The following is a 25,308-nucleotide window of genomic DNA, read 5'->3' on the forward strand; positions in this document are numbered from 1 at the left end:
CACTTGCCAAGACTCGTCTCACATGTCAATGTCTCTGTAGTCTTCCTTGACATGTCCCTTCCCACTTCGGGCTCCCAAAAGAAGGATACGGTTGCTCCCTCTGTGTGTTCAGGTAACTCGAGCCCTTATTACAGCCCAGTTTGCATCGCAGTTGCCGTTACACCTACCTCCCTTCTAAAACAAGAGCCCCTGAAGGCACGAGCTGCAGCTTAGACATCTTTGTAGCGGTAATACTCCGAAGCGTGTTCAATTGCTATCAATACTGTTATTTACTAGATTGAATTAAACTCTTATAAAACTTTTTCCTGCTTTTCAGTTTCTATCCTCAGAATGTTTTCCTCTAGAAGGGACTTTGAATTTACAGGAGAGGAAACTGTTGTCTAAAAAGCTAAGTGAGAATTACAGGCTCTTGGGAAGGGCCCATTACCAAGGTTGTATATCAGGTTACAGTGTGTGAATATCATTCCCAGTTGAAATGAAACCTTCCTGAGGGCAGGAATTGTATTTTATTTTGTTTATTGATCTCCCCCAGCACCTTGCACATATTCTGCACTCAGTAAATACAGGCTGAAATGCATTCACTCAGCAAATTATGGGACTGTGGCTATGTGACATCTCTGTGCCTAGCTTGATGGTTTGATTTATCTAGCTGTTGAAGGTCTTCACTTACAGAATTCCATACAGGGCTGATTTTTGTTGGACATCAGCTAATTGCCAGAGTTCATCTCCAGTACATGCCCTAGAGAAGGCGAGCTCTCCTCTGCACAGTATCAGTAGCGAACTTAAGAAGACGGCAAAATTCAAAATATAGTGGAGTATTGTTTATTAGGTTAAGGTTTGTCATTAATTGGGAATTCCTTCAGTTCAGATTTCTGTATAATGTGAATTTTTGTTAAGGAAGGATTATTGATATGTGAAAACTCCTTGACCTTTGCTGTTTCTGAAGACTATTTTTCACTTCTGTTAATGTAGACAGATTCATATATTTTCCAAAACCGAAGTACGTCTCACTAACATTTTCTGCTTGAATTCAGAAACATGACATCTTCAAGTCAGGGAGCTCTCTACCACAAAAGCCAATGAAATACTTAATAACAAGTTACCTTCTTACGAAAGCTGACTTACCTGCTTTGATTGTAGCCAGTTTCTGAGCAAGGCAGCCATGGAACCAAGGCAGAGAGGAGAAAACTCCTATATACTTTAAGGCAAGGATAAGAGAGCCATTTCTTTTTCTGACTCAGTTAAAAGTGTACTGATTATCCAGTCCCATTAACCTAGTGGGTCACTACCTTGTATGAATTAGCGGCAGCCAGCTGTAGTGCGGAACGGTCTTGCCACATCATGGACACATTTATAAAGATTGATAACAGCGAAGGTTTAGCGTTAACCTTTATTGTCAGGCAGGCTGTACAAGAATCTGTCTGGTATTGGCTTTTGCTTTGATTTATGAAAAGGTGGCCACGTGAAGAAGACATCACATAAAACAGCTCTGCTGGCAGCAGTATTATTAGATGCAATTGTAAGTATAGGAAATAATAACTAACTCTAATTAGGTTCATTATCCTCTCTTGCTAATTCGGTACTTGGGATGGGCAGGTCCTCTTAGCAGTACAGTACCTTCCCCTTCCCAAAGGAATGGGTCCCTCACTTGCTTTCTCCTGGGTTAGCGTGTTTCTCCAAAGGTTTCCTCTAAGCAGTAGCTAGCAGTGAGATGCTGCCCGTCTAAGAGAGGATTGTTAAGTAGTCAGCTTGATGGTTCCCTCATCCCACAGCGACAGCATCAAGTTATGACCTATTGGTTTTGCCTCAGGGCACCCGTGTGTGCACTCTCTCCCACACAAGCCCTGTAGATGGAAGGACTCAGAAATTCTGGCTCTTGAATATCTGCAATAGCCCCGAGTAGTAGCAGGTGGCTCTTCTGGAAAATGGCACCTATAGCTTCTTGCTCAATAGGACTTTTGTCCCCACGGAGAATAGTCATTACTTTGCCTCCGTTTTAGTTTCAATGCACGTTGGTTTGGTGGAGTGTCTTTTATGCTATAAAAACTTCCCTTCCCTTTGAAATCTTTGTTTGGTCTCTCTAGTTCCAGTTGCGTCTTCATATGCAAGAAAGGCAGCTGTGTTTTCCTTTAAGCAAATATAATTGTAGGGGAAGGCGTCTCTGTTTATCCCGTGGACAAATACATTATGGGTAATGCCAAAAAAACGAAAAAAGAAAAAAACTTGGGACCCCAGAAAAATTATGTAAATCTTTCCAACTCTCTGTGAAGCAGAGGAGTGCTGCCCTTTATGTGGTCACCGCCTGCAAGCAGCATTTTCTTGAGAGCCAGCAGCTGTGGGGAGTTGGGGGCAAACACGTGCACAGGAGAAACCTCCACCTTTCATTCAGCTCCCAAGGATAGACAGAGGTGCCTCAGATAGCTCTTCTGCTCTGTGTCTGTTTTTCAGGCAGCCACATTTCTTTTGTTTTTTGGGTTTTTTTTCCCTGGTATGCGGACCTCTCACCATTGTGGCCTCTCCCGTTGCAGAGCACAGGCTCCGGATGCGCAGGCTCAGTGGCCATGGCTCACGGGCCCAGCCGCTCCATGGCATGTGAGATCTTCCCGGACCGGGACACAAACCCGTGTCCCCCGCATCGGCAGGCGGACTCTCAACCACTGCGCCACCAGGGAAGCCCGGGGCAGCCACATTTCTAATCATAGTTGAACCTACCTCCATTTTGATGTTCCAGATTATTTTGAGACTTTTATGTGCCATTTATCAAATTAAATTATGCAAGGTTTGGCCATTCTCTGATTTTCTGTTAACTTCTTTATCCGGGGAGATCCTTTGTGCAAGTGTGGAGACGGGCCTCTCCTGAGCAGTAGAAAGAAAGCACGCCGGCGGACGTGTAGAGAAGTGATCCTTGGGAGCTGAAGGTGGCCCTGGTCCAAGCAGGTTGCACCTAGTAGCTTCTTGTTGCCTGGAATGGTTCCGAGTGATCAGGCAGGCCCCTGTCATAAAGCAGGGTGCGCAGCAGCAGCTGGGGAGAGTCACATTTGGCTACCACGGCAGGCAGGCAGTGCCCAGGAATTCTGCTCTCTGAGGTCACGGAGCCAGATGTGAAGGCTGGATGCGAGATGGTGTCACTAAGGGCTTTCTGGAAAGAGAGCAATTAAATTCGAAACCAAATGAACGCCCGTGTTTATATATAGGGAAGGTGCTCCTAAAATGCTTACGCAGCCCCTAGTGACTGTCGTGAAACTTTCTTTTAAACACATACGTTTTGAAAGGGCAAATGGTGAATCTGAACCACACATCAGCTTTAAAAACAGACATAGTTAAGATCAAGGTGTAAACATTAATAGGGGCCTACTCTTTTGCTCCCCACTCTTTTTCTCTAGGAAGTAAAGAAATAGACTGTTCAGCCCAGATAACTTTTCCTGGCTTTACTTGCCTTTTGGAGGGATGTGGAGTGAGTCAGAAAGGTGTATTGTCTGGTCTCTTCCTTACTTTCAGAAACCTTGGATTTTGTACCACAAAGTGCTTGTTGGAAGAAAGCCAGGCCTCTGAATTTCAGCGTCACGAAATACTCAACCTTAATGGCAGGACCACAGGAAAGTGCAGAACTAGGAGAGTCAAACCCAAGGCTAAGGCTAGAACACCACGGAAACAAGAGAAGGCTAAGGAATCTGGAGTGCCATGGTTGATTAGTGATGTCTGCCATTGGCATGAGTGTTGAGAGAGTTGGCATTTTTCCTTTGATTTGCTACCCCTGCTTTAGAAGCAAATATAAAAACCTCTGTTTACCTCCCTTAATTGATAGTGCCTAACCAGAAATAGGAGGGAGGGAGAGAGAAAGAAAGAAAGAAGGAAGGAAGAAAGGCTGTGTAGTGCAATTTTAATATCTTTTTTTCTGTTCTCTTTTCACCTTTCACCTACCAGCAGGTTTGGGGAAATGAAATAACCACAAAACAGGACTTTATATTTTGTTACCTCTTGTCCTGATATGGCTCCTGGTAGGAAAGCGAATTTCTTTTTCCTCACTTCAGGCCACCACAGTACCAGTGGGACTGTGACTGGCATTTGCAGGGACTTAAAAATCACTCAGGATAGAAGATACTGTTGGCAAAATGTCCTTAATGTGCAGTCATATGTGTTTTCTTTGTAATGAATAAGAGAATATATTAACATTGCACTTTTATTAGCATTTGTAATACATGCAAAGATATTAACCTTCAGTGCATTTCTGAAATAGTGTCTCATGGGCAGAGGCTTTAGTTTACAAGCAGGGAGATAAGACTGCAGTCAAATGACATCTTTCCTAAATACCAGAAGTAGTAAAACTCCATCTGTTAAACGATTCTTCTTCAGTATAAATATTGGCGATAATAACTAATCTTGGAGATCAAAAAGTGGTAAAAATTGATGGTATTTGGTAGAAATTAATACTATAATTAATTTACCATTGTCTTGAAAAGTTTTAATGAAAAGCCCTCAGTGCTTTATTTTATTCTGTGTGCTTGTGATAAAAACTGTCTCATTAATTCATCCAATCTGGATAATCAAACCAGTTATTCAGACCTTAAACTGAAGTTACAGTCCTGAGCAGTGCTTGAAGATCTTCTTCTCTCAAGACTCTTCATTCCTAACCCAAACGAGTTGCTGGCCATTAGCAGCCAGTTGTTGACGGTTTACATTGGTCAAATTAGGCAAATAAGTCTGAAATGTCTACTTCATAATATGTATAGCCACAGCCATTATATACTTCTTACCATGATGTGAAATGATATGTATAGCAAAACCCCAAGTTTCCAAGCTTTCTACATCATCTTAGTCTTGTGCAGTTAACTTCTGGGCAGTAATGAATCCACAGATATCTGTCGTGGTTTTATTATGTGTAAGATCCTAGGTTCTCATATATCCTTCACAAGGGCTACTCATCAGGCACAGGGGAGACCGTCTTTAATTTCTTATCAGTATTATTGAAAAGAGAATCCTACGATCCCAAGCTTCCCCCCGGTCCCTGATGTGGCCTGGGCTACAGGGCCATCGCAGTCAGTGCTGTCATTGCCTATTTCAAACCATTTGAAAATGAAATCACCATTGGTCCTCTCATGTTTCTCCCTGTTCCTGAAAGCCCTTTGGTGGTTAACGTTTTTTGAGGGTGGGGTACGGGGAACAGATCTCACAGCGTGAATGAACTGAAAAGTTATCCGACATATTTAAGTAACGCTGGCACTTCTGGGCCTCCTGCTGAGGACTGCCAGCTTGACTTTACAGAATGACATTTATGACACTAAAGATGTAGAAACTCATGGAAAGAGGCTGAAAACCAGTTTCTGGCCTGTTTGAATACTGGTTTAATGGTAATAGAACGTTAATTGTGTGGTGTTGATTATTCTTAAAATGTCCAGCTTGTTTTAGACAGGATTTTGCTACTATTAGAGAAAATTAAAGCAGTTTGCCATCAATTCCGTTGAGTTCCTCCTCAGTGCCTAGCCACAAGTAGCAGCCCTGCCACCAGCAGTGGGCAAATCTGTGCCAAGTGTAATTACTTCAGATACAATTCCATTTATTCATAGGGAAGACTGTTGCTGTCCGTGAGAACGTAGTTGAGAGAAGAAAAGATGTATAAGTTTATGTTAATTATATACCCCATGCTGGAGGTTTGATTTTAACATGAGTGCAGCTTTTTAGTCCCTTTATCAAAAACACATGCAGGAACCTTCTTTGCTGCCACCTGAACACTTTGTGGACACCTTCAGGTTATGTGAACAGTCACCAACCCTCACGTGAATTGTATTCTAAAACTTGGTTTTTAAGTTGGCAGTGTGAAAGTGGAAACCCATTTTCCTTTAGAAATAAGGTGGTAACTAATAGGTTCCTAGAACAACCTACTGAAATTTATTAGTTGAGATAATAAGAATAATAGTAATAATAGCAGCTACTGTTTGTTAAAAGCTTACTGTGTGCCAGAAATTGTGCTGAGGGCTTATGCATTATCTTAATAATCTTTACAGCAAAACAGTAGGAACCCATGAAAAAGTTGCACCTTACAGAGATTAAGCAGTTTGCGCCAGCTTGCATAGCAAGAGAAAGGCAGAGCCCAGATTTGGACGTAACAGATCCTATGTTAACCATCAGGGTAAATGGCGCAAGTATAAGCGGTGACTATATTATGGAAGCTAACTAACTTTGGTCGTACTACTTTATTAGAAGAAAACTCATCTCGATTCCAGTTGGGATATTAGGAACATTTGTTCCCCCAGTGTAGTACTTTGGACACACTTCCATCCACCTTATGCGCGCACATACACTCAGGCCAACATAGTGGCGAGGAGAAGTAGAGACAGTGCCCTAGTATCTCTGTAGTGAGGGGTCTGAGGAGCCCCTGGTGTTTGCCAGATGCTGTTCCAGGCGCTGGGAATACTGTCTAGATGGAACAGACATGAGCCCTGCCCTCTTGGAGCTTACAGACTAATCAGAAAAATGACTAGTCACCCAAATAAACTCGACAGTTATAGTTGTGCTAAGTGCTGTCAAATGCTATAAGAGCATGTGACATGAGAATCCACTGTGAGGGATCAGAGAAGACCTCTCTTTAGGCTAAAATAGTAGGTGTTGGGGGAGCATAAAGGAAGGTCATTTAAGCAGCTAGATCAGCAAGTGTTAAGGCCCCAAGGAAGGAGCTCAGCTCCTTTGGGGTTCTGAAAGGAAGCATGCAGGAAAGCAGAGTGGGGAAAGATGAGGCCGGAGATGGAGTGGGGGGCCATGTCCTACTAGGCCATAATTAGTATTTCGAATTTTATCCTAAGAGCAGTAAGGAGTGTTTGAAGGATTAGGGTTGTAACCTGGAAGTTATAAGATCCATTTAAAAGGAGGTGTTCCAGTTGTTGTGTTGATAATGAATTGCTGTAAAGATGAGGCTGGAGGACTCAGAATGGAAACCAGGAGACTTCTTAGGAGATTTTTGAAATATTCCAGGTGGTGGTGGTAGCGACTTGATCTAGAATAATGACAATGGAGATGGAGAGAAATAGGTTGATTCTGGATCTGTTTTTGAAGTTTAATTGATAAGACTTGGTGACAGATTGGATATTGGGAATGAGAGAAGAGGCGGTGTCAAGGGGGATTCCCTGATTTTGGAAGGTCCATTTACTGAGATGGGGAAGAAAGAACAAATTGCGGGTAGAGGAAGGAATTAAGTGTTCGATTTTAAACATGTAGCACCTGTAAAACCTTCAGTGTGAATAGCGGGAGGCAGTCACCTGTAAGAAGGCAGGGCTAGAGGTACAGATTTGATAGCTGTCAGCACACAAGTGAAAGCCACATGAATGGTTGAGATCCTGGTGGAGAGACTATATAGAGAGAAGAGCAGGATATGGCCCTGAGGATCTCCCACATCAAGAGATCAGTTAGAAGATGAGCTGATGGAGAAGCAAGGGAGGAAGTGCAGTGTTTGTAGAAGCCAAGAAGCCCCTTTCAGGAGAGGGGAGTAATTTACTTAAGTCCATGCTGATTGCTCCTATAAGACGTCTACCAAGCATGGTTGGATTTAGCCACTTGGATGTGGATAGAAGAGAATGGATGGAAGGTAGGAAGTGGAGGTGGCTGTCATAAGAATTGTATTTGCTAGAGCTGTGCTTTCAACAATATGATAGCCACTAGCCACGGGTGACTGTTTAGATTTAAATTTATTAAAATTAAATAAAATATAAAATGTTACCTTTGTTGCTTTAGTCACACTTGAGGTGCTCAGTAGCAACATGTGGCCTTGACCAGTGTGTTGGGCTGCATAGACATGACCGTTTCCATCACTGCAGGGAGTTCTCTCGGAAAGCACTCTTCGTGGGAGAGCTCTTAAAAATGATCTAGTAGGGAAAGGAATTGTTATGAGAGAGGCACTCTTCCTCCAAAGTAACGGTAGAAAAGTTGCAGATCCAGATTTTATGATGGGACAGTGAGGGAGATACCTGGTTTCTGTTTTTCTCAATGAAAATTAGAAAAATGGCCAAGAGTGAGAGGAGAATGGACATGTAATGAAATAATCATGGGAAAGAGGGCAAGAATGAATTTACCACAGAAATGTAAAAACATGGTAGGCAGAATTTAGTGTCTACCTATGGATTTACCCTGGTTATATGATTTTCCTCCAGAAACACTCAACTGGAGAGCTGTATTAAAGGACAGTCATATGGCAGGCGTTCAGCGACTGGAGCTGCGTGTGAGGGCTTAGATTAATACTGCTGAATTGGAACCCTTAGGGAGATGTAAAACTAATGGGGCTCAGCTTGATGAATCCAATCCAGGACGTGAATTGAGAAATGCACTGTCTGGTCCTGCAGTAATACATCATTATCCCTTTACATAGGAATCATTGTGATTCCGCCTCAGAAATACTCATGTGTGAGGCTCATCATAATCATTTGAAGAATTTGTGTGCAGGAGGTTGTTGTTTTCTCTACTTTCATGGTTAGTCTTGTCAATTTCAGTCTCAGCAGCTGCCTGAATGTTAAGCCAGTTTGCTAAATCTTGCCTGTCCTCTGAAAAATGCTTAAATCTGTTTATGTAACACAAGGGGTTGAGATTGTATGATGTGTTATGACATCAGCACCGAGTACTTTAATCAGAACCGTAAAAAGAAATGTTGGAATTTTTAAAGTGAAGAGTAATTGTGCAGATGTTCCATCGATGCACATGTAGTTCACTGTTTTATACATCCCATATAAACTCTTCACTTTTATTAGTTATGAAATTCTTTTGAGGTATCCCTCATTTATGGGGTATTAAGTAGGGAAACAGCAGCTACTTGCTGACGCCTTTAGGAGGAGAATCCCTGTTCTCGTGGATTGTTCCCTTTCTCACTCACGTGAATTCCCATTACTGTCAGATGATTCATCTAGCTTTTGAGGTTTCCCACCGAAAGATTTCCTTCCGCCCCTCCTATGTCTCACCAATCTCTCTTTTAATATTTCTCACTGTGGACTTATGCTTTAACCAAGAGAATCGTGGTCCTCCTTAATCACACCATGTTTCTCTTTAATCACACCATGTCTGCCCTCCTTCCTGCCCTTCTTGTCTTTCTTTTTAAAGACTGTTGAATCAAAACTCCTTTTTTTCACACAACCTTCCCTCTTTACCCAACTTCTAAGCTCACCTCTGCTCATTACTGTACTTTCTGGAAATTCCTTTATCACTTGTAGAGCATGTCCTTGCTCAGAGTGTTTTTGGCTTTCTGATTTGCATGTAAATTTCCATATGAATCTTTTTTTTAAAAAAAGTCTGTTAGTGATGTCACTGCCTCTGCCTGCAGACTTTCTTCTCTTCTTCCACAGCCTTTGCTTCTTCTACTTTTCTGTCTAGAGCGCCTTCCTTACTCTCCTATCTAACTGCCTGAGCCCTTCCTGTTCTTTAAGACTACTGAAATTCTTGCATCTCATCTAAGACCTTTTCTGGTCATCTCCAGCCAAATGTACTCCTCCCCTTTCATATTTTTACTGTTCCCCATAGAAGGAGCTCTTATAAAATAGGTGTGTCTTTCTCTCCTACACGCACGCACGCACGCACACACACACACACACACACACACACACACACACAGTGCCTGGTATAGAGCAAGCACTCCGTAAAGGATATTGAACTGACCTAATCCCACTGCCTTCATCTCTTTACTGCCCATTTTCTTATTTACCAATTTCCTGCTGTCTGGCTTCTGCCTTACACACTATATTGAAATTATTTCTCTAAGTTGCTGGGGATTGAATTCCACGGCCTTTTATCAATCTGTATTCTTTTCAACTTTCTTCTCTTTCATGAAGCTCTGGTTTCCCAGCCTTGTGATGCTGTCATACTGCTTCTTCTCTCCACTCCCAGTTCTCTGACCACTCCGTCTTCCTTCCCTGTCACCTTACCCCCAATGGGGCTGCTCCCCAGGACTCAACTGTCCCTCCTGCCCTCTGTCTCTACACTCCCCGCTGTGTCTTTCAGGGGATGCTCAGTCCATGATTGTAGCCCTGTTCCCAGTGCTGAGCTCCAGGTCCACACTCTAGATTTTGGTAGGTCGTTTCTACTTGGGAACATTGCTCAAGCACTTGCATTCTTTAAATCCCCAGGCCTAAGCCACATGTGTATTGCCCAGTCTTTCGTCTTCTTGACATCCGCATCTGTTAGTTACTGCATCCTTCCATCCTTGCTTTCCGGTGCCTCCATTCTTGCCTGTTTTTATAGCTGGACACAGCTCCACTGGGCTCCCAGCCTAGATGGTTCCCACTTCCATCCATCTGATTTGTTCACATCCGATCAGCTTAGGCACCTTGATGGCTTTACTGTCTCATTTGGAGAGGTTGGTGGTTTGTCTCCACCTGCAGAACAGAGTCTAAGCATCCTCTGTCTTATCGGAAGACTGTCCAGATCCCAGTGCCTCCCTTTTCAGTGCCGCCTCTCACCTCTGCCAGCCTCCCTACAACCTGAGGCCCCTGGACGCGCCCAGCTTGACTGAGCCTGGGCCTTGGTTCACGTAGACCTTCTTACATGTCCTCTCTGCCTCTTACAGTCTTACCCTGCATTCGGGGTAAGGCTTTCACAACCCATCTCTTCTCCTCCGTGGACTCTTCCTAGACCTCCCCCAGCTCCCTCCTCAGAACAGTTGTGGCGCTTACCGCTGTACTCTTTCCCTTACACCCATCACACCACCTTGTCTTAACCTGTGACCTTTACGAGGGTGTTTCTTTTACAGGTATGAGTTTTTCTCCCTTGTGTTTGTACACACCTTTACCTCCTCCTCCACAGTATGTACACCCCTGTGATGTCCAGGTGGCATTTTTCTGCCTGACAGTTCCTGGAGGTTTGCGGGCATGGCCTAGTCCTAGGGCATGGTGTAGTGCACCCATTTGGGGATTCCCTGTTGGCAGGGGTAGAGCCTAAGCCTCCTCCCTTTCAGCTCATCGAAGGGATGGGAAACAGACAAGAGGCCCAGCTCTAGCCCTCTTTCCATTCCTCATTACTAGTACTCTGACACTTAAGGGCAGATCAGTATGGATAATTTTTTTCCTTTACTTGTCACTGCAGTAATACATTTGCAATTCTTTCAGTTAAGAGAGCCAGGCACATTCCTTCCTGGGTGTAGCTAGTATTTGGATCTTGCTTTCAAAATGTAGTGGAAAAAAGAGTATCACCTAATGTACTATAACACACTCTCTCACTACAGACTTAAAATTTGATCTTAACCCAGTTTTTAACTGTGAATGTGTCACAGTTCTCGAGATACATGGCAGTTTTGAAATGTTTTAAACTAAGCTGTCCTTACCTTAGTATTGAAAGCACTCTCTCAAATTTGATCACTGCAGGGAAGAGGTAAGGGTACCGGAATGTATGTCTATGCTTGGGTGGCTCAGATGGAATTTCACCAAACATCTCATCCCTAAGTCACTCCTCAGCTGAGAAGGAGCATAGACAACTCATCCCAGAGCGTAATTCTTTTTGAAAAATTAGAAGCGCCTAAAAATAGGGACCTAACATGAAAGTGTGTGCTTGACCATATTTCTCCACAGGCTGCTGGTACCATACTACTCAACCTGAAGATGCTGTGATTCTGTGCTACTGCAGTAGTCAGATTGCATTGATGAAAATGACATAATAAGGCTTATGAAATAAATATTGCTCCAAATATGGAAGGATTATCTCTGGGAGATTGTCTCCGGCGTTCGTTAAAATTTGGTCAGAGTGTCTTAGGTTCATTGCAAGTGTCCTCTCTCAGTAAAAACCTGCTAGATTGCCAGGACTGGTGCCCTCCCCTTGGCTGTGTGGGAGACAACCATGTTGGCTATATCCAGCTCTTCCTCTTCTGAGCCTGAGGACTTGAGCAGGAAGAATGGGTGATGAAGGGGGTAAAGGCCCTTCCAGAATTTGGAAACAAATGCCACAGTTTGCTGCAGCCCCGTAGCCTGGAGCCTGCAGCTCCTGCAGGAATCGGGGGTTGTTTAGCTGCTCAGCCAGTCCCTCTGCTCTCTCTGCATCTGGACTGATCTGGCCCATAACGCTTCCCTTTCTTGTCCAGGAGTCCCCTCGAATTCTGGTAGGTTCTTCAGCTTCCCAGTATCTTTCTACCTTCCCCGTCTTATTCCAGTTCCTACTGTCTCCCTCCTGCCTCCGAAACTGGGCATTGATCTAAGGCCAAATTATCCAGTTTTCTCCTTCTTGGCCGTATGAAGTAGGAAACAGTAGCGTGGTTACTTAGCGAAGGCAGCCCCTAAGTAGGAAAGTGATGAAGGCTGAAGAGTAATGTTGGCACCAGCTGCAAGTCGGCACCATAGCCCTCCTACCAAGACAGAGCAACCAGAAACCTGTCTCAACATTCGCTTATTGTTGACAGGTCTGAAAGTGGGCCTCTGGCCTCTGATTATTTTCTAGGGATTCCCTACTTGACTCAAAGAGTTTATAAACTCTTACCATACGCAACTACTCCCACCCCGCCAAACCAAGCTTGTGTTAGCAAATGTCATGAACACAAGCACTAAACTTTGCTCTGAGAGAAAGCAGAGGCATCTAGAAGGCTTGGAGTAACCAGGTTGCGGGTGTATTCATATACCCAAGGTCTGAGGAGGTCTCTCCTCTCCATCTCGGAGTCTGTCTCTATAGTTTAGATACGATGGACAGATCTTCCTGCTGGCTTGAAAGTTACTTCAAGCGAATCCTAAGGCCAGTCTTCCCCTCCTGTTCACTGGTGATGAATGTCCTCTTGTCTGGAACACTGTATGTTCAGTTCCTGTTCCATTCAAAACGAGAGCTCTGTTTAGCACTTTGTTTATAGCTCAACATTCTCATTATAAGACTTCGTGTACACCTCTGTCTCTCCCTGCTAGAGTGGGAGCCAGCAGAAGGCAAGGATCACATCTTATTCAGCACCTACCGTAGTGATGCCACGTAATGAGTGCTTGATAAATGTCTGTGACTTAATAATATCTGTTGTCGGAGTAGCTGAGTAGATGAAAGAATGAATGAACCAGCTCTCATATTTTCTATCCTTAGACCAATTTTAGTGAACATTCTAAAGTAGCAGGATAGGGGAAATGGAAATAACTCCCAAAGCCTCATAAGTAAAATAATGTAACTTTTCATTTGTGTTGTCATGAGTTCAATGTATTATATAGATACATATATTTAAAGGAAAAGAAATCCAAGGGTGATGCATTGTGTATGCTCCAGATTAACATTTTCTAAGTTGTCTAATTAAAGTGACTTTACAAAGTCAGAGATTTGTCATGCTTTTCTTTAATAATAAGAATGATGGTGATGATGATGATGATGCTTTTCCTGGCCTTGAAGTCTTATTGAGATATTTCAAGTAAAAATAATTTGGTGTGTATTAAGATGACTTGGTCTCATTCACACACTGATGCAGCCTTTGGAGATTCATATTTAACGTTTGGCCCTGGACATGTCTTCATTCACGGCTTGTAGGTCTTTTGATGGGACAGAGAAAACACTCCCAGTATTTCAGTTCTTATAACCAAGGGCCACTTCTGTGAGCTGTGATTTAATTTTGTTCCTACTATGTGTGTGGCAGGAGGTGACGTTTATGCTCCAGGTACTTTGTATAAACTGCTGCTCTCAGACACCTTTAAAGCAAAGAGCTGCATTGTTAACTTACTAGTGCCCATTTTTATTACAGTGTTATTACTTGACATTTATTAAGCAATAAGAGCACACCAGGCATTGTTAAAGAAGAAAGGGAGAGGGAAGGATGGCTTATACTTCTCTAAATTAAGGGTCACCCAGACTAAAGTGCAGTATGTTAGGTGTAGAATTTTACCTAACGAGAGGACTTTGTGTGAGCTTGAGAAAATAATATCTCTTGAGTATTTGGTTTTTTCCTAAAGTAAGTGTGATGGGAAGTTGATTTCGAGTTCTTCCAGGTTGAATTAATGGTTTATTTTTTTGTTTGTTTGTTTGTTGTTGTTGTTTTTTGCGGTACGCGGGCCTCTCACTGTTGTGGCCTCTCCCATTGCGGAGCAACAGGCTCTGGACGCGCAGGCTCAGCGGCCATGGCTCATGGGCGCAGCCGCTCCACGGCATGTGGGATCTTCCTGGACCGGGACACGAACCCATGTCCCCTGCATCGGCAGGCGGACTCTCAACCACTGCGCCACCAGGGAAGCCCCTGAGTTAATGTTGAAATCAATTATGTTCTGTGTCCCCAAACTCTGTATAGTTATTGCTGCTTATCCCAGATATCCTTTGTGTAAGTAATTATTTTATTTTATTTTATTTTTGACCATGTGGCATGTGGGATCTTAGTTCCCCAACCAGGGATCAAACCAGTACGCCTTGCAGTAGAAGCCTGGAGTCTTAACCACTGGACCGCCAGGGAAGTCCCAGTAACAGTTATTTTATCTCCCTTTTTAGAGATATAAACCTTGCTGCACATAGCCCAGATACGGCAAGGGTACCATGATATAGTGGAAGATGAAAGTTAGCCAACCTCTCTAGGTCACGAGATTTTAAGAAAGTGTATTTACAAAACAAAACAGCTGGGGCCCTTGTTCTTTGGAGATGCAGCAGAAGATGGCCCCATTTTTCTAAGTTTAGACCCTTGGTGGGACGAGCCCATGTAGCAGAATCCCACGCAGGGTATGGTGAAATTGGCAAGATACCATGAGGGTTCTCTAAGAAGAGCGGGGCAAGAGCTGCCTCCTCGGGAAAGGAAACCAGGCACTGGGGAGTCCTGTAGTGCTGAGGTGTATTGTCCACTAAGCAAGAAGGCAGAGTCATCCAGGCCCACCAGTTTCATGTGGTCACACGTTACTAGGTTCCCACTCTCTTGCTAGGTTTTTCCTAATGCCCTCATCATTTCCGGGTACCCAATATTACTGAATAAGGAAGAAAAATATATTGCAAAATTGGAAAGTTTTTCATTCACCTTATACCCTGGCGTGTTTGTGCTCATATACTTAGAGCATGGGAGGCCTGTTGGTTTAAGAACAGTGTACCTGTGTGCGTAGAGCACTGTATTGTTCATATCATCTTGGATAGGTGACCAGAGGTCCCATCTTTGGGATTGTCCTGGTTCTAGGACTTTTACTCAGGATCCTAAAACCTGGGGGAAGACTGATAATGCTTTCCCCTCCCTCCTTGCATATCACCCGCCTCCTGTGGGTTCAGAGGACTGAGTTGTGATACTGATTCCAAAAGTCACCAGTTCCCGTGAAAGATGCATTGTTACAACCTGTTAAAAGATCAGAATCTCCTCCCCAACCCCCCGAAAAAATTAGAATTCCCCTTGTAGCGCCAACCATTCTCGTATCCACCCTGCACTCAACGAATGATTTTTGTGTCCGAGAGCTTTAGGAATTGTGGCTGCTCACTGATTGTCATTACATGACTTCTTGAGCCTTCCGAGTGGTATGAGGAGGGCTGTCTCCACACTTTTCTCCCTTCTCTGAAATTACCTCATTATCCTTTTTGTTTATATTAGAACTAAAATGATGGGTAAGTAGTTTTCTCGAAATATAAAGCTCAGACCCACCTCAAAGAAGTTTCTAAGACATGAAAGTAGGAGAGGCAGCAGCAAAACCAACAGATAGCTCTAAAACAGATAACCAAGTGGAAATGTATTATACTAGAGTCTTTTTTTTTTCTTTTCTTTTCTTTTTGGCTGCGTTGGGTCTTCGTTGCTGCGCGTGGGCTTTCTCTAACTGCGGCGAGCGGGGGCTACTCTTTGTTGTGGTGCGTGGGCTTCTCATTGCGGTGGCTTCTCTTTTGCGGAGCACGGGCTCTGTAGTTATGGCTCGTGGGCTCTAGAGAGCAGGCTCAGTAGTTGTGGTGCACAGGCTCAGTTGCTCCATGGCATGTGGGATCTTCCCGGACCAGGGCTCAAACCCGTGTCCCCAGCATTGGCAGGCGATTCTTTTTTTTTTTTTTTGCAGTACGTGGGCCCCTCACTGTTGTGGCCTCTCCCATTGCAGAGCATAGGCTCAGCGAGCCCGCTCCGCGGCATGTGGGATCTTCCCTGACCGGGGCACGAACCCGTGTCCCCTGCATCGGCAGGCAGACTCTCAACCCCTGCGCCACTGGGGAAGCCCTGTCAGGCGATTCTTAACCACTGCGCCACCAGGGAAACCCAATACTAGAATCTTAAGAAGAGAGTTCTGAATACTGCTTATTTATCTCAGCGTCATTTTTACCAAAACATCTTCATTTCTCTTTGACCAATTAATTCAACTTATAGGAAACTCTACGAAAGAAATCATCGTAGTGATAATTTTTGTCCATCACCATGGTGTTTTAAGCACTTAAAACTTAGAAACAGCCTAAATATGTATCTTTATTCTTTTCTGTTATTTTTTCCCCCTAAGTTTCTACATTGATCTGTCAGTATTATGAGAAGAATACTTGGATGTATTTTATTAGCTGCCTTTTAAGTGAATATTAGCATTAAACATTGGCAAAAAAATTGTTTTACTGACTACAGAATACCTACCAGGAATGCGTCTTTGGGTGTTGTTCTCTATCCAGATCTTTGGTCTCCAGTTCTGCCATTGAATACCGTCAACGACCTCCTTGGCCCGAAGTACCACTGTGGGATGAGGTGGGGTAGGGCGGGAAGGGCAGAGGGCCAGCTTCTAGTGCTGGTGGAAGGAGGGAAGAGACAGGGAGCCATGTATAGAGTACAGAAAGGAAAGGCAACGGGAGGAGACAAGTGGTGGGATCCATCAAAAGTCCCCAATAATTTCAAGTCCACTAAACTGGATTTTTTTCTTATTTTTGAGCAATATATATTTCCGTGTATCAACTTTATTCCACCTGTTCCTTTTTGGTAAGTATGTTTTTGGACAACTATTCTCTCACTTCTTTATTATGGTTTTAAGTTCCCCAGATATTTCATCTTTCTCTTAACATTTGTCATTTACCATTTCTTTTTTTTAATCTTTTCATACAAAGATAGTAAATTGTTTAAATGTCTCTTGCTGCTAAGATTTAATTTTCCTTCTTGGGTATCTTGAAATTCTGCCTTTTGTTATTTTTACCTAATGGTGGCTTTTTCCATCAGCAGGAATGAAAGCAGTCAATAAAAATCAATTGTTGACTCAATGACTATATGGAGGGTTTACCATAATGCATATTGGAAATGTCTTTGAAACCCTTTTCCTGAATGGAAGGTGCCATGCTTGGGTTTTATGGCCTCCTAAAGTTAGACAGTAATCTCATTTAGCATTTTCCCAAAGTGAAAACAGTGCATTAGGGCAGCATAACAGCATTACAGATCAATACGGAGACAGAGCTTTGCCCTTACAGATTAATCCAAGCAAAATGTACCAGAGTCTAGTCCAGGAACTGGAAGACAATTATGTTGATTTCCACCCCTCTTTCCCCCATTCTACCATCTAATCATCAATACAGGTTGAAATGTGTACAAAAAGGGTTTCTGAAAATGCCTGCGTTTGCGTGCACACACGCACTCTCACACAGAGCAGACTACCATACAGGAAATAAAGGGCCCTGGAAGTGAGTAGTATTGATTTGTGGTGATAAAAGTATATTTTGACACCTTTCAAATTATGAATAACTCATGGACTTTAACTTGCATGACTAAATAGCTCAACCCAGGGTAAATGCTTACATATAACTTGAATTACCTCTTTCTAAGGTGTCCATAGTATTAGATGAATGAATCCCATTGTGCAGAGTCTTTTTAGAAGGAGAAACAACCACAGCATCTTCCTTGTGATGAGCACTGTGTGGGAGCTCATTCTTTATGGTCTTTTGCTGTGTGTTAATGGGGAAGGGCTGCATATCTGGTCGGGTTGCTTCTGGCCTTCTCTCCCATCTTCTTTCCCCCTGCTTTAAATCTAAGGTATATTGGAGGGATGATGGTCCTCCACACTAGGATAGCATGTAACCCTGCTTTCTCATGAACTGTTAAAGGCATTCATCGTATATTTGCTGGGTTCAGCTAACCTGATGCTTGATCTTATGTTATTTAGTCCAGGAGTGTGTCTTGCTATAATCAGTTAGTCGTAGCTGTGCTTCTACCCTTCAAAACACAGCTGACTCTTTTTAGATACTGATGTTCATGGCAAGGGATCAGGGAAATCTGTGTCCGGAGACATTCACAGACATCTGAACTTCAAAACCTTAAAGCGAGTTGAAACTCCTGGGATTGGATTTAAATTCTGTTCTTAGGTGTTTGGCCAAACAGTAAGGTAATGAATGAAAGAGTACAAGCAATGTTATCTCTGTGTCTACTTTTTTAGAGGGTAGTAGGAAGTAAATTCCCTTAGCGGCCAGTAACGTGGCTTGCATTTCAGTTTTCTATTCTAGCAAAATGTGTATACTAGCTTAGTGTGTTGGATAAAAGCAATGAGGAGACAGATCGTCAGCCAGGGGTTTCCTTATTGATGAGAAATATTTCTCCTGTGTTCTCTAGGGGTTTTTCAGAACTCATCAATTTAAAATAATGCTATTTCATGATTACTATGGAAATAACAAATTTAAATTCCAAGAGAAGAACTGATAAGAGGCTGGAACCTTTTGTATTAAACAAAACTAATTTGAAAAAAAATGAATCCCTAGATTAAAGTGATAGTAATATATATATTTTTCTGTGTATTTAGTCCTTATATTCCAAGTTCCTCTCCCATTGTAACAAGAAGATTTCATTTGTGTTTGCATAATCCATTTGCTTTATTTTATTATTATCATTTTTCAAGTGTATATTATCAGCTTTTTGGAAGCATTTATGTTTAGTAGTGCATATTCACTGAAAGCACTCTAACTAAAATCTTGAGATTTGTAAGTATAACTAGTAAAATTTTAGCTCAAGGAATTAAATTTTCTCTGCACACATTTGTATTCTCAACAATTTATTGCATGACTTCTATAAGAGGGATCCATGTCGATAGCTGAGATAACAAAGAAAATAAGATGCAGTCCTTACTTGGGATTTGCATGCTAGTAAATTGCAGTAGACTGTAGTGTAGTGCATGGTAAAGGAAGTTAATACTGGTTAGGGGGTCACCATAAAGGGAATGATAGACTCTACTGTGGTTGGAGAGAGCTCTGGTGAAAGCTGTATAGAGGAGGTTGCACTTCAATACTTAGCTCGAGTATTGAAAGATGGGTAGGTATTTTCCAGATACATAGAACTGGGTGAGGCTTGGGTGCAGAGCATTTCCAAAATCAAGAGCATTGGAGACAAGACGTGAAGGGACGTGTAAGAACCAAACCCTGTACATGATCTGGTTGAGGCAAAAGACTAGGCAGGAACCTGATCCAAAAGGGCCTTCCTGTTGACCATGTATTTTATTTGGAAAGCAAATATTGTCTAGACTTACTACTAGAAAGAACCATCTGGGAGGTAGGAGTGGAGGGTGAACGTTAAGAGACAGAGAGACCCGTGAAGGTCATTGCTTGAATCCAGGATATAAATGATTAGGAATTAATGTAATGACAGTGAGTATGGAGAAAGGACTGGACTGCAGGATATCAAGCTTTGTGACCAACTGGAGGTGGGAACGGAAGAGAACATTGGGGCTCCCAGGTTCCTGAGTTAGCTGGCTGGTTGGAAGAGTAATTGGCTCCATTCACATGGTTACGTTTGAGGTAGGGTGGGAATGCTGCCCTGTCCAGAGAGGCTCGCAGTGGTGTCAATTAATAGAACTAATTTCATAGAAATCACTTATCTTTTTTTTTAAAACATCTTTATTGGAGTATAACTGCTTTACAATGTTGTGTTAGTTTCTGCTGTATAACAAGAAATCACTTAATCTTGTGTGATATTTTTCCTTAAAGGTCAAAGAAAATTATTCTTAAACTTTTTTGTTTAAGAACAACTTTTTGGGGGGGCGTTTGTAACACATATATCTTAGTTGATGTTTTATATATTTTTTTAGCCTTGTTCTTTATTCCGGTTGAAGACCATTTGTCTCAGTGGTCCCTGTTTTTGTTTCCAGGCGGTATGAGTGTCATCCCATCTGTGCCGATCTGCAGGCTCAAATTCTCCAGTGTTACCGCCAGAACACCCAGCAGACCCTCAGCTGCTCCGCTCTGGCCAGTCAGTACAAGCAGTGTGTCAATCAGGCCAAACAGGTGGGTGTACAAACCAGGAGCTAACAAGGGCAGCAGAGGAATAAAAAGCCCAACGTCATGGGCACTGGGAAGGACTCAGTAGGCTAATGTGTATGAAAAAGGTTTTTAAACCAAACTAGTCGTCATCAAGAATTGCTGTCAAGAGTTGGTTAAGTTTTAATCACCTTTCATCCAGGTGGCTGAAGGAAGAGTCCGTTGTCTCCTTGTGTTCACTTGCAGAAAAAAAAGGTTTTACGTAAAGAATACCTTTTCTAGTTGCTTTGAACTTTTGTCCTCTACTTTATAATTGTGTCCTCAAGGTCACTGCCCCATATTTCTGGGCCAGTACTCAAAGCCAGCAAAGAGGAAGGATACATGTTAAGGGGCCAACAGCTTCAAGTCCATAAACAGCAAGTAGTCATGCAGAGAGTCTGGTTTAAAAAAACGAAAGGCAAACACAAAACTAAAATAAAAACCCACCATGCAAGCACCATTCAATCTTATGCCAGTTGGTAGAGTCCAGTCAATTGGGCAGGGAAAGACAGGCCAGACATGGATCTAGGAAGCAATTTCCATCGCTTCTGTGTACCATAGCCATACTCTTCTCATGACCCTTCATATCAGAATAATATGATGATCACGGGACGTGTATTTTCTCTAATTTGTGTACTTTAGAAAGCTAATGATAAACGCTGAAGTAAATTATCAATTCTGGCAGGTCACGTAATTGCCTATCATTTAACTGATTTTGTTGGGTATAGGTTGTTCTGAGAGATGGAAATTGTTGGAAACCTTGGTTCTTTCTGCTGACAAATTCCCTAGACTTGACCTTCTGACCCAACTAAATCTAGTGTTTGAATTACACCGCATGCCTTCCTGCAGTCTAATTTGCTGTAGTTATAATAATCCCAGTTAGTATAAATTTCTGACACTCTGTGAATATCTGATGGGAGGGCAGTATTGTCTGGATATCTGGAAAATAACAACAGTAGTAGAAAACATAGAACCAAGATTTATTAAAAACCTGTGTTGTCTTTAAAAGCCGTGTGGCTCAAGGCTTTTTTCTTTCTTTTTTTCCCCCTCCTTAGCATTTATCTTTTATTTTTTCTATTTTTTAACATCTCATTGGATGTTTAAAATGGTGTGTTAGTTTCTGCTGTATAACAAAGCGAATCAGCTTTATGTATACGTATATCCCCTCCCCCTTGTGTCTCCCTTGCACCCTACCTATCCCACCCCTCTAGGTCGTCACAAAAGGCTTCTTTCTTTTTCTTGTTTATACGGCACTTGCCTAACTCTTAGTAGTGTGCCAGGGATACCTTTCTTTTAAGATCTTTGGTAGAAGTAGTGTTGCTGCTGTTAAGTTAGTACATTTTATTTGTTAAAAACAGCTTCTGATATGTTCTTAACAATCTCCAACCTTTAATTTTAATACTGACTGAAGCAGGTGGAACCTGTAAGTTGGGCTCATGGGTTTTTCTAGCTGATGTTAGTTCTGTATTAAGGCGGGGGTGGTAGTGCACATAATGGCGGAGAAAAAGTGCGTGTTTTGACACTGGTGTCTTGTAACATAGGTGCCTGTGTCCACAGTGATCTGTACCATTACTGAAGTAGCACCTGCAAGGGTGTCTGGAGTATTGACTTCATCCTGATTGTCCGGGTTGTGTTGAACTGTCTACACACAGCCCCATGAGACCAATAGCATACATTCACAGAGCAAAACAAGAGTTATTTAACTTGTGACAAAATCAAGTATTGCTACATGGTGCAACAGACAGTTTGAATTGGGCAAATCTGAGTTTGTATCCAAGCTCTTTTATTGGCTCTGTAACCTTGGGCCTTGATTTTTCTCATCTGTTAAGTGAGGTAATATAATTTGCAGTGTTGTGAGGATTCCATTTCTGTGAAGTATTCAATAAGTCTAAATTTTTTCCCTTCTTTCCTCAGTTGCCTTATTCTGTGCTGAAACCAACTTAAACAAATTGGCCAAAAGCGTCAAATTATTACTAGTGATTCCAAAGGGGACCTCCCGTCCTCCCCACCCCACCCCCCTGCCCATCTGCAGCATAATTTAATATTTTCAATGAGTATGTTTCAGGTGCCTATTGTTTTTACAACTGTTACATTCAAGTGTTAGAGTATATAACAGCAGCTGATATTAAAAAGATATGTCCACAAGACCTTATTTTAAACCTAAGATAGGCGGCATTGAAATGGGAAGTAACCAAGAAACAGTAACACCTTGTATGTCTGTAGATTTAGATTTCAAGGTCATTTCACATCCATTCTCTTACTTGTTTTTTATGACAACCTGAGATGTAAATAGAGATGGTTTTATTTTCACCATTTTACAGTTGAGAGAATTGAAACCCAGGGAAGTCATGATGGTAAATATAACAACTAGACCAAGATAGACCTTGCCATAAAAACGAATTTAAAATACATAGTGTTTGGCTTTTCAGTTGTGTGTGTGAAGGGACATCCAGCATCCACTAATACAGAAATAAGGCAGTGAGGGAAGATGTGAACGATAATCATGAAGTGAAGGGGAAAAACTCTGAATATCAAATGAAGTAGTCACTGAGACTGAAAGTAACAGAAAGGAGGGTGGGACTATAAAGGCCATGAGCAAAGGTGCAGTTTAGCGCTGCCCCATTTTAGGACCGTGCCGAACCAAGATGGCCAGCGGAGGTTATATCAGTATTTCATGAGTAGTCACTTTTCCACTAACACCACGTTTTCCGTGTGTGTGTGTGTGTGTGTGTGTGTGAAGCTAGTCTAACCTTGTGACTCTAGCTCCGCCCCTGTTGTTAAAAGGGACTTTGGCAGGATACGTGGTCCTAATCATTTGTTGTTACAGTTCCTGACTGGTCCACAACCCCTTTTTGAGTTTCCTTGTAAAATCTAAAGAACAAGCTGGACAGGCTGAGATACTAAACACAACAACCCATTAGGTCATGTTGTCCATTTCCGGCATAGTGCAAGAGTTTTCCCTTTGGAATAATTCCAGTAGCCAAATCCATTCCACTTTTTTAAGTGACTCATAAAATTGGGCTTTCACTGGTTCCCTTGGGGCATTGTTCTCTAGACTAATAGATCTTACTGGTAGGAAAATTTCCGGATATTCCTTAGCCTTACTTTTCGTCTCTTATTCATCCACTTATTCACATCAGTCTTTCTTCAGCTAGTCTTAAACAGTCCTCACGGGTCAACATGAGACATTTAGACTGTTACTTCCAGTGTATTAAGTTATGTGTTCTTCATAATGGTAAAGAAATATTCAATTGCTGTAATTATTACTTCTCAGACTTAAAAACTACTGGATAGCTATATGAGATACAGTACTTAAAAATACAGGAGGACATTGATTGATAAACTTCTGTGTCTTTTATTTCTCATATCTGCTTAGCCTCATAGCTTTCTATAAACTCCCCAAGATTGAATTACCTGTTCTTACCATCAAAACCTGATTCCCATTCAGTCTTGCTTCACGTACGTGACAGGAGACTGGAAGGGAGGGAGCAATGGGAAGCCAGTAGTACTGGCCCACTAGTGGACCAAAATGTGCCCAAGGCTTATAAAAGGGGGGTGTGTACAAAGGGCTTGCTCCCAGATCTGCATTGCCTCTGCTCCCTGGGACACCCCACTGCCCCTCATTTACTTGCAGAATCCAGCTGCTTAGGGGTAACAATTCTAAGCATTCCAGCTCTTTCGAGCCCTGCTGCTATTGACAGAAAGGTTCGGAAACTGACTGGACTCTTGAACATTCTGTGCTCACCAAAGGCGAGAGATTGCGGGGAATGCTGGACTGTTCTAACCTAGTCATGGTGACCTGGGCTTCATTTTCTTTTTTGGTAAATTAAGGGTTTGAACTAGGTGATCCACAAGGGCCTCACAGCTGTTATTTATGGCTGATTGTACTTCTATGTCTGAGAGCAGGCCGCAGGCCCCACGAGCACCCAGGTTCCTGAGCACATTCAAGTTAAGAGACGTGGGCTGTTTGGCCCGAGCAGCATCTCTGCTCTGGTGGCCTCCAGCATTTGTGCCTCTGCTTCTTTTTTTTTTTTTTTTAACATCTTTATTGGAGTATAATTGCTTTACAATGGTGTGTTAGTTTCTGCTTTATAACAAAGTGGATCAGTTATACATATACATATGTTCCCATATCTCCTCCCTCTTGCGTCTCCCTCCCTCCCACCCATCCAGGTGGTCACAGAGCACCGAGCTGATCTCCCTGTGCTATGCGGCTGCTTCCCACTAGCTATTTTACGTTTGGTAGTGTATATATGTCCATGCCACTCTCTCACTTTGTCACAGCTTACCCTTCCCCTCCCCATATCCTCAAGTCCATTCTCTAGTAGGTCTGTGTCTTTATTCCTGTCTTACCCCTAGGTTCTTCATGACATTTTTTTTTGTTGTTAGATTCCATACGTATGTGTTAGCATACGGTATTTGTCTTTCTCTTTCTGACTTACTTCACTCTGTATGACAGACTCTAGGTCCATCCACCTCACTACAAAAAACTTAATTTCGTTTCTTTTTATGGATGAGTAATATTCCATTGTATATATGTGCCACATCTTCTTTATCCATTCATCCGATGATGGACACTTAGGTGGTTTCCATCCCCTGGCTGTTGTAAATAGAGCTGCATAAAACATTTTGGTACATGACTCTTTTTGAATTACGGTTTTCTCAGGGTATATGCCCAGTAGTGGGATTGCTGGGTCATATGGTAGTTCTATTGGTAGTTTTTTAAGGAACCTCCATACTGTTCTCCATAGTGGCTGTACCAATTCACATTCCCACTAGCAGTGCAAGAGGGTTCCCTTTTCTCCACACCCTCTCCAGCATTTATTGTTTCTAGATTTTTTGATGATGGCCATTCTGACTGGTGTGAGATGATATCTCATTGTAGTTTTGATTTGCATTTCTCTGATGATTAATGATGTTGAGCATTCTTTCATGTGTTTGTTGGCAATCTGTATATCTTCTTTGGAGAAATGTTTATTTAGGTCTTCTGCCCATTTTTGGATGGGGTTGTTTGTTTTTTTTGTTATTGAGCTTCAAGAGCAGCTTGTAAATTTTGGAGATTAATCCTTTGTCAGTTGCTTCATTTGCAAATATTTTCTCCCATTCTGAGGGTTGTCTTTTTGTCTTGTTTATGGTTTCCTTTGCTGTGCAAAAGCTTTTAAGTTTCATTAGGTCCCATTTGTTTATTTTTGTTTTTATTTCCATTTCTCTAGGAGGTGGGTCAAAAAG

At 42.3% G+C, this 25,308-nt stretch overlaps 1 protein-coding gene across 1 annotated transcript in view; it reads left to right on the forward strand.

The window, feature by feature from the left end:
* CHCHD3 (coiled-coil-helix-coiled-coil-helix domain containing 3) overlaps nt 1-25,308 on the forward strand; it is a 282,681-nt gene that overhangs the window by 245,041 nt on the left and 12,332 nt on the right. Inside the window, exon 7 of the mRNA XM_024737982.1 lies at nt 19,932-20,067. Within this exon, the coding sequence (XP_024593750.1) occupies nt 19,932-20,067 (136 nt within the window). The remainder of the gene's footprint in view (nt 1-19,931; nt 20,068-25,308) is intronic.

This window comes from Neophocaena asiaeorientalis, unplaced genomic scaffold, assembly GCF_003031525.2.
Source record: "Neophocaena asiaeorientalis asiaeorientalis breed wild unplaced genomic scaffold, Neophocaena_asiaeorientalis_V1.1 scaffold364, whole genome shotgun sequence".
Lineage (NCBI taxonomy): Eukaryota > Metazoa > Chordata > Mammalia > Artiodactyla > Phocoenidae > Neophocaena > Neophocaena asiaeorientalis.